General features: G+C 34.7%; 1 protein-coding gene across 1 annotated transcript; it reads left to right on the forward strand.

Annotated features, from left to right (window-relative positions):
• Window positions 1–16,050: 16,050 nt before the first annotated feature.
• Window positions 16,051–17,647, forward strand: LOC114372991. The gene is made up of 2 exons (XM_028330552.1): window positions 16,051–16,872; window positions 17,483–17,647. Exons 1-2 carry the CDS (start codon window positions 16,051–16,053, stop codon window positions 17,645–17,647), a joined length of 987 nt encoding a protein of 328 aa, XP_028186353.1.
• The last annotated feature ends 1,700 nt before the right edge of the window (window positions 17,648–19,347 follow it).

Raw genomic sequence — 19,347 nt, forward strand, 5'->3', positions numbered from 1 at the left:
TAATATTTTTTAAATACCATGAGGTTAACAAGGAAGGCTATATATGAAGCATGGTTGGAAAAAAATTATACACTTACGAGTTCACTTTGACGCAGTGTAGAGTTCCCCCCTTCATTGCAAAAATACAACTTCATTTTAAGAATTCACTTGGGTGCAGAGGACAACAACACTTAAAAAATGTATTTTACATGAGTTCATGTTATTTTTTGTTCATTTCTCTTAATTACTCATATACTAATACTCATTTTTCTTTTATTACAGACAAATATTATCAAATGGCAACTTTTCACGTTGGTGGCAGTTCAAGTGGCATTTCATGGTGCTTTGAGGATAAGCCAATCATAAGGGACAATGTTGAAGAGTTTAGTGACAACGACCAAGAGGATGCAGTCCCTGATGAGGTAGATACAGAAAAAGACACAAAAGATGTTAACATGTCTTCATTTTTTCACAACTTTAACAGACAATCATCATAAGAATCAAAGTTTTCAAATCATTTTGGGAGTACGAATGTTAGAAGTGACATTTGGGAAGACATGACTTTTGATTCAAAAGAAGCAATTGTAAGTGCTATTAAACAATTTCATTATGATCATGGATTCAACTATGCTGTTGAGGAGTCTAAGGTTGACAAGCATGTTGGTTAGTGTATACTTTTGGTGATGGTTGTTAGTGGCGCATCAGGGCATCATTCAATAAAATTTGTAGAAGATGGGAGATTAAAAAAATTGAATGTGTCCATATTTGCATTGCCCATTCATTTCCCGTTATCACCAAAACTTAGATTCAATTGAAATTGCTAACCGTATTTATGAGTTAGTAAATCAGATCCTTCTATCCCTATAAAATCTTTGATTGCAGAAATAAGAAGGCATCATGGCTATACTGTGAGATACAAAAAAACATGGATAACAAAACAAAAAGCAACTTTCATGGAATTTGGAGTCTGGGAAGATTCATATAATGAACTTCTTAGATGGATGCAAGCTATCTAGGAACGTGTATTAGGTGCAATTGTTCAATACACTGTAAGTCCTCACGTTGTCAATGGGGTGCAAGACCCGTCTACTTTCATTCTTGATCGTGTGTTTTGGTCTTTCAAACCATGCATTGAATATTTTAAATATTGCAAGCCAATTGTGCAAGTGGATGAAACATTTTTAACAAGTAAATATCATGTTACTTTATTGACTGCCATTGCACATGATGGGAGCATAAAATGTTTCCACTCGCATTTGCTATTGTTGAAGGTGAGATGAAGGAATCTTGGACATGGTTCTTCCAACTGTTACAAACATATGCCCCACCTTAACAAAATTTATGCATCATATTAGATAAGGGCAAAGGTTTTCTATTAGCATTAGGATTACAAGAAGTTGGGAGGAATGCAAAAGGTTTAACATCAATGTAATGCATTCTACATATTGCATCAAAACTTTAACAAAAAGTTCCACAATGTTGAGTTGAAAAACAAGTCATTAATATGGGTAATTATTTAAAAATTTTAACTTATTTATTTATTTGAACGAAACCTTTATTTATTGAATTGATTTGATGTTTTTGTCATAAGATACGAAATGAAGCAACAAAAGTTCGATGCAAAATTGTTTGCTATGAAATCAGAGTTTCAACAAGCAGGGGAATGGTTAGAAAATATTCCAAGGAAAAATGGACTCAAGCCTATGATGGTGGCAAATGATATGGCCATATAATTGTTGATCTTGCTGAATGTATGAATTTTGTTTTAAAAGGAGCACATGCCTTGCTTATAACTGCCTTGGTGAAAACAACATTTGAGAGAATAAATTGTGGTTTGTTGAAAGATGGATGCATGCATCCTCCATGTTACAGGTAGGACACCACTATCCCGAAGAGATAGTTGTCATGTTGTAAAAAAATCATTGGCATGCTGGGATGCATCATGTGCAAAGGTACACTCACGAAACATCTGAGTTTGAGGTGCAAGAGCTAGCAAATCCTAATTAGGCCGACGAGTGTTAGCCTATATTGTTAAACTAAGTGAATGATGGTGTGATTGTGGGAAATTTCAGGCATTACGACTACCTTACTCTCATGTTATTGCAGTTTGCTTCTCTTGTCACCTACAGATCAATTTGTTTGTTGACCTCGTGTATAAGATGCAAAATATTTACAAGGTTTATGAATTTCAGTTCCACTCCCTTGGAAATTAGGATTGCTAGTCTCAATATATGGGTCCAAATTTTATTCTTGATCCTGACAAGTGACGATTTCTATCAAGTAGGCCAACTACTACTTGCATACATAATGAAATGCATGAATCATTTCCAAATAAGTCAAAAAAATGTTTAGTGTGTCGAAATAAAGGTTATCATCGTGATAATTATCCATATAGGCAATGAAATATGTCAAATGTTTTATAATCTTTAATCTTTCAAATATAATTAATTACTATATATTATTCAATTTATAAATTTCATCCATATATCACTTTATTTTTAATATATTATTTTTCTTTTTTTCAAAAAAATCATAAACTTTAACGTAAAAATAAAACCCATTTAAAAAACATAACTGAAATCGTGTACCACAATATGATTTCAGTTTTTTAAAAAGAAAAAAATTTGGAAATCATGTCCTACCATATGATTTCAATAGAAAAAAAAAACTGAAATTGTATTTTAATATACAATTGTATATTAAAATACGATTTACCGATTTTTATTTTTTTAAAAATACCCATTATGATAGTTTTTTTTTTTAACAAATACCTATTTCCATAATTAAACCGAAATATGACTTGATACGAGTTCATAATGTTAAGTATACATGCTTTCATCATTGATGATCATGTATACTCAGGCTACTAGCTAGCTAGACCATAAAGCTGGTTTTAGATTCAGAAAATTCACCTGTTTTAACGATCAGTTCAGTCTTCTCCTAGGAAATTTGTCAATTATAAGTAAATGTGATAATAGTATATTTTATCACTAAGCTATTTTCATTTGATGATTTTTACTATCAAGTTTTTTTTAAGCATATTTTATCATCGTATCTTTAATGTTTTTGCACATTTTAATTTTGTGTATATTTTATTTATCATATTTTTTAATTTTCACGTCTTTGGTCATTAGATTGATAACAAAATAACAGCTTTTTGCAAAAGTTGATAACTTGACGACATCGTTTATTAACAACAACACGTCAGCACTTCGTTACAAATTTAACGAAACTATAAAATATGCAAAATTTTTAAAAAAATACGGCAATTAAAAAAAAATTAAGTGGTAAAATTTATGAAATAATAATAATTATTATGTGATAAAATTTGAAATTAAGCATATTTTAAAAAAATCTATAATTTATTTTTTTAGAGAAAAATAATCTTTAAATAAGACTTGCTAATTTATTCCAACTAAAAAATTAGATTTTTGAGGAATTCGCTAGAGTACAACCCAAACTGAAATTGAAATATGAAAAATATAATCGAATGTATAATATGCAAACTATTGCAGATTTTCATAAAAAAACTATTTGATGTTTTATTAAACAAATTCAATCTAATGTATAATATTTTTTTAAGTATAACAAAATGTTGATGTAAAATCATATTTTTTATACAAGGAGGAAAATAAAAGCAGGAAACAAAAAGACTAATCTAAACTATATATATATATATATATATATATATATATATATATATATATATATATATATATATATATATATATATATATATATATATATAGAGTATGTTGTTAGAGATTACTAGGCTCAATCTCATTCCCATTAGTTGGATGTAATGTTTGGTATAATAATGACCGAATATATTGCAATATTATATAACCTTGTTAACTTAATAACCTTATATAACCCACAGTCAGCCGAAGATGTACACGTACTCCCTAATTTTTAAAATTTATCTTATATTTTTATATTTTATTTTATTTATATTTATATAATTAAACTCACTAATTTTATTTTTTATAATTTGTGCACATTGACTTAGGGTCTTGGATCCGCCATTGCTCCTGCATATAGGTCCCGCACAGCAACTAAAGTCAGGCTCCTTCATAAAGATAGACCAACCTTGTTATTGTAAGGCAAATTGTCCTAATAGGACTTCTTTTACAAACTAATTCAACAAATGGGGCTGTTTTAAAACAAATTCCAACATGGGGCTGTTTTACTGTACTACATAAAATCTATGCAAAACGCCAGTAACAATGGCGAAACCTCCTCGTGCAAACACGTGGCAGTGGACTCGTCACTGCAGCTGGCGAGAAAGGCAAAACGCCATTGCTGATGGCAAGATAGCCATGCAGTAGTGGTACCGCCAGTCCTAGTGGTGATTTAGGGTGCAGCAGTGACACGTGTCATATTTTGGCGCAATGCTTTTTTGTACCGAAAATTGAAACGTGTATAACTTTTGATAGGAATGTCTGTTTGATGCCCATAATATGTTAAAATGCTCGAAATTGAATGAGGAATCCCCTAACAAATTCTTGAAGGGGATTTGGTCAACTCATTTTTCCAAAAATAGGATTTAAGATTCAACCAACCGATTTTTAATCTTAAATCCTATTTTTGAGGTACTTAGAGGCTATTTTTGGAAAAATGAGTTAACCAAATCCCCTTCAGGAATTTATTAGGGGATTCCTCATTCAATTTTGAACATTTTGACATATTATGGGCTTCAAACGGACATTCCTATCAAAAGTTATACCTGTTTCAATTTTCGGTACAAAAAAGCATTGCACCAAAATACGACACGTGTCACTGCTGCACCCTAAATCGCCACTAGGACTGGTGGTACCACTGCTGCATGGCTATCTCGCCATCAGCAGTGGCGTTTTGCCTTTCTCGCCCGCTGCAGTGGCAAGTCCACTGCCACGTGTTTGCACGAGGAGGTTTCGCCATTGTTGTTGGCTTTTTGCATGGATTTTACGTAGTAAAACAGCTCCATGTTAGAATTTGTTTTAAAATAACCCCATTTGCAGAATTAGTTTGTAAAAGAAGCCCTATTAGGACAATTTGCCATTATTGTAAAATAAAAATAAAAAACCAAGCAGTGTCCAAATCCAAACGTCAAAATCCATTTTAAAAGTTCTGAATTTTTCTTTAATTGTTATGAAGAAAAATGAGCCTGAAAGTACTGTTTCATCTTCTTCTTTTTAAGTATACAGGGCCACATAATGTGAAATATCGTCAAGCTCATGCATACAGTAATTTATTATAGCATATTTCTAGAATAAAGAAATATCAGCAATATATTTTTATTATTATAAGTAAATTTCATACATTAAACAAAAAAAAGTAATATAAATATTTTTAAGGTTAAATTTGTGTACATGTTTCTGAACTATTTAATAATTTTTAAATAAATTTCTAAAAACAAATCAATTAAATCTCTGAAATTGTATTTATTTTTAATTGGATCCTAACAGAAACCTAATAAAAAAATATAACTTCGAATACCTAATTGAAAAAAAACATAGTATTGTTAACCTAAAACGGGATAATACTGACCCCACAGATATGAAGATACTAGTTTGTATAGACTTAACAATTTTTCATCAGATTTTTAAATTATTTATTATTTTTAAATAGATTCTTATTTTTTTTAATTTAATCCTCAAATTTATATATATATATATATATATATATATATAATATCTTATATATGAGAATGAAATGATTAAATATGAACCGAATAATTAAACATGAATCGTCAAGATTTAATTTCATATAATCATTTAAAAAGTTATATAATTTTTTTCCATTAAAATTTAATCCTTCATATATAATTATATGGTACATATTTAATCATCTATGAAGAGTTATTTAATGTCAAAAAATCACATAATTTTTTTTAAAACTTATATAAAATACATTTCTCATATATATATATATATATATATATATATATATATATATATATATATATATATATATATATATATGTGGTCCCAAATTAAGAGGCTTAATTAAAAATTACCAAATAGTTGAACAACATACAAATTAATTTAACCTATTTTTAATAAAATTTACATGAAACTCATCCGATAATAAAAACACTACTATAACTATTGATAAAACTACACAACATTGAAAATTATCAAAATCTCACACATACAAAGAATTTTTCAATTATAACTATTGATAAACACTACTATAACTATTAATAAAACTACACAACATTGATAACTTTACACGTATAAAAAAATCATATTATGAGTATTTCAATTAAAAAAATCGTACCTAAGAATTTTTCTTATTTTATAAACTAGCTAAACATAAACACACACTCCGTTCCAAAAAGAAGAATATAAAGAATCCTATATTTTTATTTTGTGTTTTTTTACTGAATTTTTATTTTTGTGTTCTTAATGGTAAAATTAGTTAAATTACGTTTTATAATGTTTGAGAATTCGTTTGGGCCAAAGTTTTTCAGGTTGCAAATTTGATGGTTCGGCCTAGCTCTATAAGTCGAGCAATAGGTCAATTTAATCGTAATTAAGAAATAAAATTAAACATAATTAATATACAACACCTAAGAATTATTTAAAAATTTATAAAAAAAACTAAAATAGTTAAGTAAGTCGAATCAAATAGCCTAATTTTTTTAAGCTAAATTTTAAGAGCTCAACTTCACCTATTAGATTAAAACTAAACAGACCCAATTTTTTTGGCCTAAATTTTAGGAACCCAACTTAATCTTAATTATATATTATTGAAATGCACCCACTGACTTAAATTGTCAATTCTAATCTTCAAGTGTCTTCGATGTTAAGTAGAGAGCTAGCTCACCTACAACAATTTGGAGAATCTAATAAATGAAATATCAAAGTCTAAAGGTGAGGGTGTGAATGAGAAATTACATTATCATGTTTGACACATGGTATTTATATATTACCTTTAATTACTGATAAAAAAATAATTACCTTTGACTCATTATTTTCCATGAATATTGTTAAATCTTGATATCGAACTGTTTTTTTTTTTAACAGCCATATCTGACTGTTGGAACTTGGAAGAAATATTTGCTGAGTAAGTTACGACATTTAATTGTATAGCTATTATTTGACATGTCACTATTAAAAATTACACTTTTAACATCGGTTATTTAGGGCATTCTACATCGTCTCTAAAACCGATGTTAAAAGTGACGATGTTGAATGTATCATCGTTAATATCGATTTTCAAAAACCAATGTTAACATAAATATGATAACATCAGTTTTCTAAATAACCGATGTTAAACACAAAGAACTACAACAAAAAAAGTGTATGCATGACGCAAGTTGACATCGGTTTTGTAGTAAAACTTTAATGTTATATATTAACATCGATTCTTTAGAAGAACCGATGATGTTAATGTAATATCGGTTTTGTAGTAAAACTTTAATGTTATTACATTAACATCGGTTTCAGTAGAAAATCGATGTCAACGTTAATGATGCATATACTTATTTGTTGTACGTCTTTGTATATAACATCGGCTATTCATAGAAAACCGATGGTAATGTACAAATGTTAACATCGGTGATCTATAGATAACCGATGTTAACATTTGTACATTAACATCGGTTATGTATAGATAGCCGATGTTAACTTATGTACATTAACATCGGTTATGTATAGATAGCCGATGTTAACTTATGTACATTAACATCGGTTATGTACAAATAACCGATGTTAATATATAAATGGTAACATCGGTTATGTATGAATAACCGATGTTAATGTACAAAAGTTAACATCGGTTTTCTGTATGACCGATGTTAAGGTTTCTGTCGACATCGGTTTTTGTAAATAACCGATGTTGTTTACCATATTAACATCGATTTTTGTTAATAACCGATGTTGTTTTCAAGTATTTTTTTGTATATACTTTCTGTTTTTATAGTAAATCCAAAATTGTATCTGTAAAATGCAATTTCAAGCCCAATTCACAGCAAATAAACATTTTATTATGCTTTTAAGCAATTTTAATGATAATAAACATCAAATAATTGATTTATCATAAAGAAAAATCATCAAATGAATTCAATGTTCATATTACATAGAAAATGTCAAAAATGTTAAACCAAAGTAAACTAAGCTAAAGATAATGTCCCTAAATCCTAGGCCTGATCTCTAACTCGGAGATAAAACTGTGCCCAGTGGATCCGCAATGCCTTTAATCTCTCTGGCTCCAATGGTGTAGGATCATTAAAATATTGCATGATGAAATAAATCATAATAAGTTAATAATGTAATACAAATTATAAATAAATCGATTTTGTTTGAAATAAACTTACCGCTTCCCAATTATTCCTAAAAGTTCCGAAAATGATGGTGGACATCCAGTGCATCACATAGTAGCCGCACTCAGTACTTCCTTTTTGTCTATTACACTAAATACATAATGAAATTTGGATATTAATTAAACAACTAGTGTACAGACACATAAAGAAATATATATAAGTGGAAGTTTTATGTAAATGGCATACCTTAACGACAATCTACCTAGCAAATGAGTAACAATTATATATAAGTGGAGCATCATCAAGACCTTTTAAAGCACTGTTCCAGATGAGTAACAATTAAAAACTGGTGTTGTAAAATGACTTACAGAATCCATAACTGTAACACTGATATGCTGAGACATTGACCACCGTGTGCGATTTCGGAGAGGTCTTCGTGCTTTATGTAAAGGGGGAAATCTGGATTAAAGACCCCGAACACGGTGGCATCCCATCTAACCTGATAAGGCCTCAAGAAAAGCTCTGGGATTGTCAATGTCATCAGATAAAGTGGATCATCGACCTCCGAATCAGGCTTTGGAGGTGGTTTTGCCGGAGACACAGCTACTTGTTCATGAAACAAAGTTAAATAGCCTAATTTGAGGCACGCTTAAGGAATTAATTTAAAAAGAAGAAACATATAGTAAGGACAATAAGTACCTGCTGTGATAAAGACTTGACCAGATGTGTCGGCCAAGCAAGGAAGGTGTGAAGTGTCTGCCCCACTAAGGAAACCTCATCAGTGGGTACAGGAACTGGAGCATCTGCATCTGTAACCTCCTCCACACTCACCTTTACTTGGCCAGGCAACAAAGGAGTGTTATGAACAACAGTGGATCCCTCATAAACTCTCCCCATGGTAACCAAGCGGGCAGGATCTGCTTCTATGTACAAGCTGCACCTATCAGAGTCACCCATCTCAGGATCGTTTCCTGAGGGATCAACACAACTCCCTTTTGTGCTCACTCGAGGATCGGAGGGACCAACCAGAGGGTCAGGAGGCACTACAAGTCCCTGAGATTGCATTTGCGCCTAAAGATGGGACTGCATCAGGCTGAAGGATGCCATGACCTGCCGCGTCACTCTTTCTGTGATGGACTCCTCTAGCTAGTCCCTAATTTGCTGGGTCAACTGCTACAATTCTTCAGGAGGCAGGGAGGAAGAGCTGCGGGACATCCGTGGAGCCGATCCAAAGTATTGCTTGATGGTGACACCGGCTCCAACAGCACGAACACGTCCAGGGTGTTCTGGACGTCCAATAGCAGCGGCGACAACATCCTGACGTCCTTGGGGAAGGAAGGATCCCTGTGTGGCCTGCTCCTCAAAGGAATCCTGCACAGAAAATACACAGTGGTACATGACATTCACAAAATATTGAAATATAATTGTAATAATTAGTTGAAAATGACTTACGATCTTCTCAGCGATTTCCTTTGCGGCCTCAGTCGTCATCTTCCCTGTTTTCTTCGTGCGGGCCATCTTCCACTTCACGTGGCGTCTGATCGGGGATGGAGGGTCGATGACCCCATCAATGCTTCCTGACTGTGCAGCTTCCTCCAGCTTCTTCTTCGTCTTCTCAGCCAGGAGATTCTACTCCAAATAGTCAACCCCCACGAGACAAAACGTGGGGGGCAGTATTCTGCTTCTGGATGGCCTGTGCTTTCTTGCGCACATCCTGAAAAAATGAAACAATAATGTTTCAAATTGGTAGAATGAAGTATAACAACATCAACTTTTTTGAAAAACAAGTTAAATGGCAAGGAACATACCTCCCAAGAAGGGTCTCTGCGAGTCTGGCAAAACTAGGCCCACTTTTCCTTGTTGAAGTCGTATTTCTCACAGACAGTGTCCTCGACACCGTCCTGATCGACTGCAAGGGCCCATTTCCTCGTGAGGTCTGATTTAAAGTGTCTTCATCTCTCCCCCACAGTCTAAAGTAACTTCCTTTTCGTCCTACTGTCAGAAGCCTTTGGGATATCAAATTCCGTCTGACAACATCAAATAAAGTTTATTTGTTACAATAATGTATTTTTTGGCTATTAATTAAACAAAATGAAATAAGAAAAGAAAAATACCTGAGTATCCTCCCAAATCAGGTCCTTCTGAGTAGTAGGGATCTCCTTCCAGTTCTCGTAGGTGACGTCCACCTTATCACGCGCCACAATTCACAAATATGTTCTTAATTTCTTCCTATGGGGACCGTTGGCCTTGCCGGTAGCAGGATCAACATGAACCACTGGTCTCTCAGCACCAGGTGGTCTAGTGGACAACGATCGTAGACGTGAGGCTTTGCGTGCCCGCTTCATGGCAGATGGTGAAGCCGATGTGTCCGAATGAGGAGGGGGAGGAGGAGGAGGAGGAGGAGGGGAGGCAGGTGGAGAACCCATGATCTTTTATACAATTACATACAACAACATACAAAATAGGATTAATGAAAAGAGGATAAGTCATAAGTGATTTAGTTGTACTTTTTATTTGTGATTCAAAACAGGATAAGATGTAATAGTAATGAAAAAGTCTGATAAATCAATAGTCTGATAACAAATTAAGGTTGATGATGTGTTGTGATACTTGTGCTTTAAATTTGTTTCAAGACATTAAAAAAAATTACTGTGTAGCACAAGTAACAATAATCGTAAACATGTCAAGATTACATAGTGTGCACTCAAAGCTAGATTTCCATGGGATTTAAAGGATGTCAAAGTGGGGTGAATGCAAGAAAACTTTTCTTAGATTTTTGGAATTGTAGAGAAATCATTGACAACAGTACTTCAAAGTCTCGGGGAAGGAATGACTTGAAGACCTTGAATGATGAAGGAATGAAATTGGGGGTTACCAGGAGAGGGGTTGATTGGGGTCGGTGTCATTTTGTACATAGCATGTTAAAAAAAGTATATTACATGTAATCAGTAGTCAATGGATGCGTGATGGAATATAAATATTGTATCTTCAGAAATACACATGTAGATGGCATCCTTAGGACTTCATCCAGCTGATGTTTGTCGCTAGTTTCATCATCCACCACTCTTACCTTCTCTGGCTTCTCACGTTTATTGTTGTTAAACCCATATTTATGTCTTCTTCCCTTCATGTCTTGTTTTATCACAACTTTAGCGGAATCTCCTATCTTCAACACAGTTGAATCTCCTGTCTTATTCTCCAATGACACACTTTGATGGCCTGTATCTCTTTTCTTCATATGCTCTAGTGCTTCAGCTTCATAATGCATAGAGCAATCTGAACTTTCCAGTGATCACCAAAGGCTTCTGCATTAGCATTGACACTCTCCACCCTCTTTACTTTAGGCTTCTGTGCTACATTCCGTGCTTCCTCCTTATAATTCTCAGATTTATTAGAGGTTTCACTAGAAGAATCAGCACCAATCCGTGCTTGTTCCTCCTCTACCAGCTCAATATCTTTCGTTTCACCTTTGCTTTTGTAAACTACACTGTAATTTACAAAACAAAAGTTGAAAGGAAAGATATTGAGCTAGTAGACGAGGAATAAGCACAGATTGGTGTTGATTGTGTATATGTGTGTGTCTCACTCTGTGTGTGTGTCTGTGTGACTCTGTGTATATGTGTGTGTCTTTGTGTGTGGGTGGTTGTGTGTGTCTGCGTGTGTGGGGGGTCATTCTAGGGTAGCAAAGGATCATTATATTGTAAACATCATCAGCCACATGATGCACTACTAAGTTAACTGAATTTAATCATTGGCTTGTTGTTATGGAGGTAGATGACATTCCTTGTGTGGGTAAGCCCTTTGCCTGGGTTAGGCCAAATGGATCATGTAAAAGCAAATCGGATAGAGTGCTAGTCTCTGATGGCTGCTTATCCAAGTGGCCACATAGTTCCCAATTTAACCTTGAGAGGAATTACTCTGACCATTGTCCTATCATCATGAATTGTAAGAGCATTGATTGGGGCCCTAAGCCTTTTAAGGTTTATCATGGATGGTTAATGAATAACGATTAACAGAAGGTATTGAGGGATTGTTGGGCAGAAAATCACCCTATGGTTGTGGGGTGGTTTTGCTCTAAAATGCAAGTTACAGAACCTCAAACAAAGACTGAAAAATTGGAGTAAAGACAATATAGGAGATTTCTGCAACAAGGTGAAACAGCTTCAACAGAAGATGAATGATTTGGAGAATTCTTTGACAGCTCAGCATTCTGACCAACAAGTCCAAGATCTGAAGAAAATTCGAGCTAAAGTTTGGGAAAAGGCTACTCTTCATGAATCTATTGTGAGACAAAAGTCAAGAAGCCAATGGATCAAAGAGGACAGTAATACCTCTTACTTTCACAAAATTATTAACTATAGCAGGAGGAGAAATGCCTTGAGGGGGATGCTGATTGATGGTATCTGGGTGGAAAATCCTAATTTGGTTAAGGCAGAAATTCTATAGCATTTGCAGAGCAAATTCAAATTAATTGAAGTTATGTACAAGCACTGCAGCTTTTAGAAAAATAAGCACTGCAGCTTATTTAAGGCATAAATTTTGCAGCATCTGCAGTATGTGGGTGGAAAAATAAGCACTGCAGCTTTTAGAAAAATAAGCACTGTAGCTTTTAAAATTAAATTAATTGAACTTATGTACAAGCACGAGTTCAAATTAATAAGCTTTGAGAGAAGGTTTTATGTTTTTTTTTTAATTTTTCACTGCAGCTTTTAGAGAAGTTAAAATGGAAGCATCTTTATTAATTACAATTGAAGTATATAAGTTGGTTTTAACATATAGGAGATAAGGTTTAATAAGCATTTTTGGAGGGAGCTGAAACCTGAGTTTTTAAGATTTATTGCAGAATTTCATGTGAATGTTTCATTTCCTAAGGGACTCAATTCCTCATTCATTGAAACCAGTATGCAACATTTTAAATGAAACACCAGTATATAACATTTTAAAGCAAACACCAGTATATAATATTTTAAATGAAACAACATTATATACATACTAGTTCCTACATACGTACCTGGAGTTGCTATAACCCGAACGACCTTCAACAACAATGTCAATTAAAAGTAGTATATGATAACCTGAAGAAAAAAAACCATAGTCCATGTCATACGTAACACTGAATTAATTTCTTCTGAAAAATAAAATCAGCAGTGAGGAGGAGCAGAAGCTAAATGATATTGAAGATAAGAAATGACATGATAGTCCAGAAAGTTTTATGTATCAGCAGGGAGTTGCATTGACTTGGACCATTTCGAAGCAAAGAAATGACATGATATTCTCCAATGGGAGTTTCAACGCTAACATAATATTAGATGATGCAATTTTCTTGTTATGGACATGGCTCACACATTTAGAGAAGGATTTTGGTATTCATTTCAACCAATGGTCATCCAATATCAGAGCAGGATTTTCTAATAGTATAGGATAGCAAAATCAAGCAAATAATTGTATTATCTTTACTTTCTCAGCATTGGTTCAAATACTGCATGTGTGTGTAAGTGTGTAACGATCACTTCTATTAGTAGGAGTTGTGTGATTTGCTTGAGAAACCTACCGTATCACACTGAATTTTCAATTTTTTTTGTAATTGTTCTGTTTAGTTTTATGATTAGTTACAATGAAGATAACTTGGTCTTCTCTACAAACTCCACAATTTAAGTACATATCCAATTGGTAATGGTCTTTTATGCAAGTTAATTATTTTTTTAGGCATATAAAGCTCTTTTCCAATCAGTGATTTTTCCTCTAATTTGGGCACTGTATCTGGACTAATTTGATTTTGGAAAGCCAAACTTTACAACCATATCCTTTAATTCGAAAGTCTTTAATTTGCTCCTACTTAATTTGGCTTTTTCTTGCTTAAAGGTTGTGTACTATATTCTTCACATTCAGAAATAAGCAGAGCTAACACTAACTAAAATAAAATAAAACTACCTGTAAAAAAAAATACTAAAGATAGAAACCGTGTATGATTGTGAGCAAGTCAAGAAATAAGTCCAACTAAGCAACGACGCGTGGAAGCCAGTTTTCTTGCAATATTGCTATTGTGCTATGTTATGTTTGTTAGTCCAAGGTTCTTCTGATAAGGACTTCATTATGTTGGGTGGGGTTTGGCTGCCTCAAATGCAAAGGGTGGTTGTGGTTAATATTTATGCCCCTTGTGATCTTGCGGGAAAAAGACAGCTTTGGCAGAATCTCAGTAACAGAAAGTCTCAGTCTCAAGACACTTGTTGGTGTCTGGTTGGGGATTTCAATTGTATTAGACACCCTCTAGAAAGAATAGGGAATAACCGCGGTAACTCAGACGCTCACATTATAGCTGATTTCAATGAGTGGCTTGCTGATATGGAGGTGGATGACATTCCATGTATGGGCAAGCCTTTTACTTGGATGAGGCCAAATGGAACCTGCAAAAGCAAGCTAGATAGAGTGCTGGTCTCTGATGGGTGGCTAGCTAAATGGCCTGATAGCTCTCAACTCAACCTTGAGAGGAACTATTCTGACCACTGCCCTATCATCCTCAAATCTAAGAGCATTGACTGGGGCCCTAATCCTTTTAAGGTTTTTGATGGTTGGTTAAAGATCAAGGATTATAAGAAGGTGGTAAAGGACTGTTGGTCTGCTTATCAGCCCATGGGGTGGGGAGGATTCATTTTAAAAATACAAGCTTAAGATCCTAAAGCACAGGCTGAAAGTGTGGAGTAATGATAATACAACAGATTTATGTACTCAAATAAAGCAACTTCAACAGAATCTCAATGATTTGGAAAATTCTATGTCATCTCAGCCTTCGGAGCAGCAAGTCAAGCAGTTGAAGAAAGTCCAAGCTGAGCTTGGGAAAAGGCTAATCTTCATGAATCTATCATGAGACAGAAGTCCAGAAGCAAATGGATTAAAGAGGGGGACAACAACAACTTGTATTTCCATAAACTAATCAATTACAGCAGGAGGAGAAATACTTTAAGGGGATTGTTGATTGATGGAACTTGGGTTGAAGACCCTCTCTTGGTTAGGGCTGAGGTTTTACAACACTTTCAGAATAGATTCTATGAACCTCAACTTCATAGACCTACCCTAGATGGGGTATCTTTCAGTGTCTTAACTTCTTCTCAGAGAGATATCATGGTTGAACCTTTTAAAGAAGAGGAGGTGACTTGTGCTGTGTGGAGTTGTGGGAATGATAAAAGTCCAGGGCCTGATGGGTTTAATTTCAGGTTTATTAAGCATTTTTGGAAGGAGTTTAAACCTGATTTCCTTAGGTTTATTGCAGAATTCTTTGTTAATGCTTGCTTCCCTAAAGGAAGCAATTCCTCCTTTATTGCTCTTATTCCTAAAGTAAAGGACCCCCAAGCTATTAGTGACTTCAGACCAATTTCCCTCATAGGCTGTATCTATAAAATTATTGCCAAATTGCTGGCTAACTGGCTAAGAAAGGTCATGCCTTATCTTATTGATGAAAGACAGACAACCTTTATAAAAGGCAGACAATTGCTCCATGGAGTTTTGGTGGCTAATGAGGTGGTAATCGAGAAGGGAAGAAGATTGCTTGGATATCTTGGAGTCATTGCTATACTTCTAGAGATATGGGAGGTTTGGGGATCAAAGACATTAAGATCCTCAATAAGGCTCTATTATTCAAATGGAAATGGATGATGTTTCACCAACCAAACCATCTTTGGAACAGGATTTTGGTCTCTAAATACAAAGGTTAAAGGGGATTGGGTCAGGGGCCTCAAAAGCATTACTTCTCTACTTGGTGGGCTGACCTAAGGGCCATTAACCAACACCAGAGCATGAATGCTGCCTCTAATCAAATTTGTTGGAAGATGGGTAGGGGTGATCAGTTTCTCCTTTGGGAAGATCCTTGGGTTGATAAGGGGATTCCCCTCAAAGACCAATTCCCAGAATTATTCAGAATTTCTTCCCAAAGAAATCTCATGGTGGCAGATGTGGGATTTTTTTTTTCTGAAAATGGGTGGGATTGGAATCTTTCTTGGAGAAGATATCTATTTGATAATGAGATGGAGATAGCTTCCAAATTTATTGATCAAATGTCAGCAACTAGGCTAAATATCAACCTGAAGGACACCTGGGTTTGGAGAGTTGAAGCTAATGGGATTTTTTCTACTAAATCTGCTTACCAAGTCATTAAAACTAAGCAGTCTTATGAAGGCCGGCAACTGGGATTCCAACAACTTTGGGAGATTAAAATCCCTCCTAGAGCCTTATCTTTTTCCTGGAGATTGTTATGGGATAGACTTCCTACTAAGGATAACTTAACTAAGAGACAAATCCAAATTGACAATGACCTTTCCCCATTCTGCCATAGCCAACCTAAATCTGCCTCTCATTTGTTCTTCACTTGTGCTAAAGTTCTGCCTCTGTGGTGGGAATTCTTTTCCTGGGTGAAGGAAGACAGGGTCATCCACTGCAGGCCAATGGACAATTTCCTTCAGCATTATTCTTCAGCAGGATCAAAGGCTTCTAACAAAAGATGGAAAATGTGGTGGCTAGCACTTACAAACTCAATCTGGAAGCTCAGAAATGAAATGATATTTCATAATCAATCCTTTGATATCACTAAGATGGCAGATAGTACTCTTTTCCTTTTGTGGACTTGGTTAAGGGGGTGGGAAAGGGACTTCAAGGTTCCTTTCCATTGTTGGTCTTCACCAATGCCTTTAGTCTTTATTTAATGCTTTTCCTGAAGGGCAGGGTGGTGGCTTGATGTAGGGTTGTTTTCTTTTCTTGTTCTTACAGGATTTTTATCCTTTGTATCTTGTAGTACCTCTGGTACTTTTCCTACTTTAATATAAATTATCTTTGCATTTCAAAAAAAAAAAGTTTGTTAGTCCAAGGACCATGGTTCTTCTTACAAGGACAAATGGGATCACATTGTTTCTTCTAAAGGTGACTAATTCAGTTATGGTTCCACCAATGGTTGGACAACACTTGAGTCATGAGCTGCTAATTGTGGTTGTTATTTAATTACGCATTTGAACTTAATTTCTGATTCAATAATTGTTATTTGCTGATTACTATTAAATGTTCCATTTGTATCAAGGCTAGCTTGACATTGAGGAATGTTGGTTTGTCTAAATTAATGTTATACTACAAGTCATCAACGCATGATACACATGATGTTGAAATGCTGCTAGAGCTGGTTTTGATTTATTCATCGTACACACCTTATGCTTATAAAGTAATCATTTCTAGAACATTTCTGTTAAGTTTTCTATTTTTCTTAATCCTATTTAGGTATTCAAATACTGCATGTATGAAATAATAGCTAAACTCTTGGCAAACAGGTTGAGGTTAGTGCTGTCCGGGTTAATTGATGAAAGGCAGTCAACTTTCATAAAGAATAGGCATATTCTTCATGGAATTCTGATTCTCAATGAAGTGGTGGATGAATCTATTTAGAGAAAGAAGTTTGCTATGATCTTTAAAGTGGACTTTGAAAAAGCCTATGATTCAGTATCTTGGTCTTTTTTGGACTACATGCTGAAAAGACTAGGTTTCTGATCAACAGAAGTATAATCAACTTTTCCTGATCAGCAGACAACAGAATCTTTCCATTTCTAAAATGGGAAAGTTTTCTCAAAATTTATGGAGTTGGGATCTTAAGTGGAGAAGGAACCTGTTTGACCATGAGAATGAGTTAGCAGTAGCTTTCATGGATGACATTTCTGCTATCTCTATTTAGCACCTGTTGCAGGACACCATGTTTTAGAAAGCTGACCCTAGTGGTCTCTATTCTACTAAGTCAGCATATAGGCTTTTGATGTCCTTCAACAGCCCTGTTCCACACAGGAGGATTTTCCAAATTCTATGGAAGCTGAAAATCCCCCCAAGGGCTGGGGTTTTCTCATGGAGGTTGTTTTTGGATAGCCTCCCCCACTAGGGCCAATTTGCTCAGGAGAAATGTATAATTTTAGGATACTATGTGTCCTATTTGTGGAAGTCATCAGGAGGAGGCTGGTCATCTTTTTTTCCATTGCAAAATGACTAGGGGTCTGTGGTGGGAATCCATGAGATGGACTCAGGTTATAGGTGCTTTTTCAGCTGACCCTGCTAGCCACTTCTCAAGTACAACAACAGCTACAAGATATGACAAAGCATGCAGAAATGCTACAAGGATTACAAAGTTGATCACTCAAAGGCAGAAGCTGAGGACAGAAATATTGAGAATAACAATGACTGGGGTCTCACTGGTGGAGTATGGCCAAAAAATTTGGCTCTCACTGGTGGGGGAAACAAGGAAGCAATCATTCAAAAATTCCAACAAATGGAGGAAAGGGACAGAGTAGAAGTAGAAGCAAATAGAAGGGATGACAGCAACACGAATCAATGAATATAATTTCCTATAATGTTAGAGGCCTAGGAAGGGGTGTAAAATGGGGTGCAATAAGGAGATTGGTTAAGCAGGAGGGTGTGGATATGATTTGTCTTCAAGAGACAAAGAAAGAAATTGTGGACAAAGCTATGTGTCAAGCTTTATGGGGACATGTACATGTAAGTTGGGAATTGCTGCCAGCTATCAATTCAGCAGGTGGCATACTGTGTTTATGGAATGATAATTCATTTAGACTGCAGAGGAAAATTAGTGGTAGTGGTTTTATTTTAATGGTTGGGGAATGGGTCGAGTAGCCTCCCACATCATTTTTTGCAGTACTAGAGGTTACATTTTAGGTTCAACACACATGTATACTCATCTAACCATAGTTTGGTTCCCAATCAGACTTATGTTGTCTGCTTGAGGAACTATTTTTATGGTGTCTAACATTGTAATCAGTACCTCTGGTACTTCCTTTATTATATATATATATATATATATATATATATATCTTTGCAGATAAAAAAAACAATGACTAGGGTACAAAATCAACAGTTTCAGGAACATAGGTTGCCTGACAAGAATGGACAAGTTATTGAAGTTTCCAAAGTTGATCACTCAAAGGAAAAACCTCAGGAGAGAAATAGTGAGAATAACAATGAGTGGGGTACAAAGTCATTGCTAAAAGAGAGAAAGGCAGAACTTGATCACTCAAAGACAGAAGCTAAAGGAGAGGAAGACCCGAAGAAGGGTAACAAATTCATATCAAGACAATTATTCTTTCCAA

The sequence above is a fragment of the Glycine soja genome, chromosome 2 (assembly GCF_004193775.1).
Source record: "Glycine soja cultivar W05 chromosome 2, ASM419377v2, whole genome shotgun sequence".
Classification (NCBI taxonomy): Eukaryota; Viridiplantae; Streptophyta; class Magnoliopsida; order Fabales; family Fabaceae; genus Glycine; species Glycine soja.

Coding starts and splice junctions, on each gene's coding strand:
- LOC114372991 (XM_028330552.1), top strand. CDS start 16,051: ATGGGTAGGGGTGATCAGTTTCTCCTTTGGGAAGATCCTTGGGTTGAT. Junction 16,873..17,482: donor GGTGGGAAAGGGACTTCAAG/GTTCCTTTCCAT, acceptor AATCCTATTTAG/GTATTCAAATACTGCATGTA.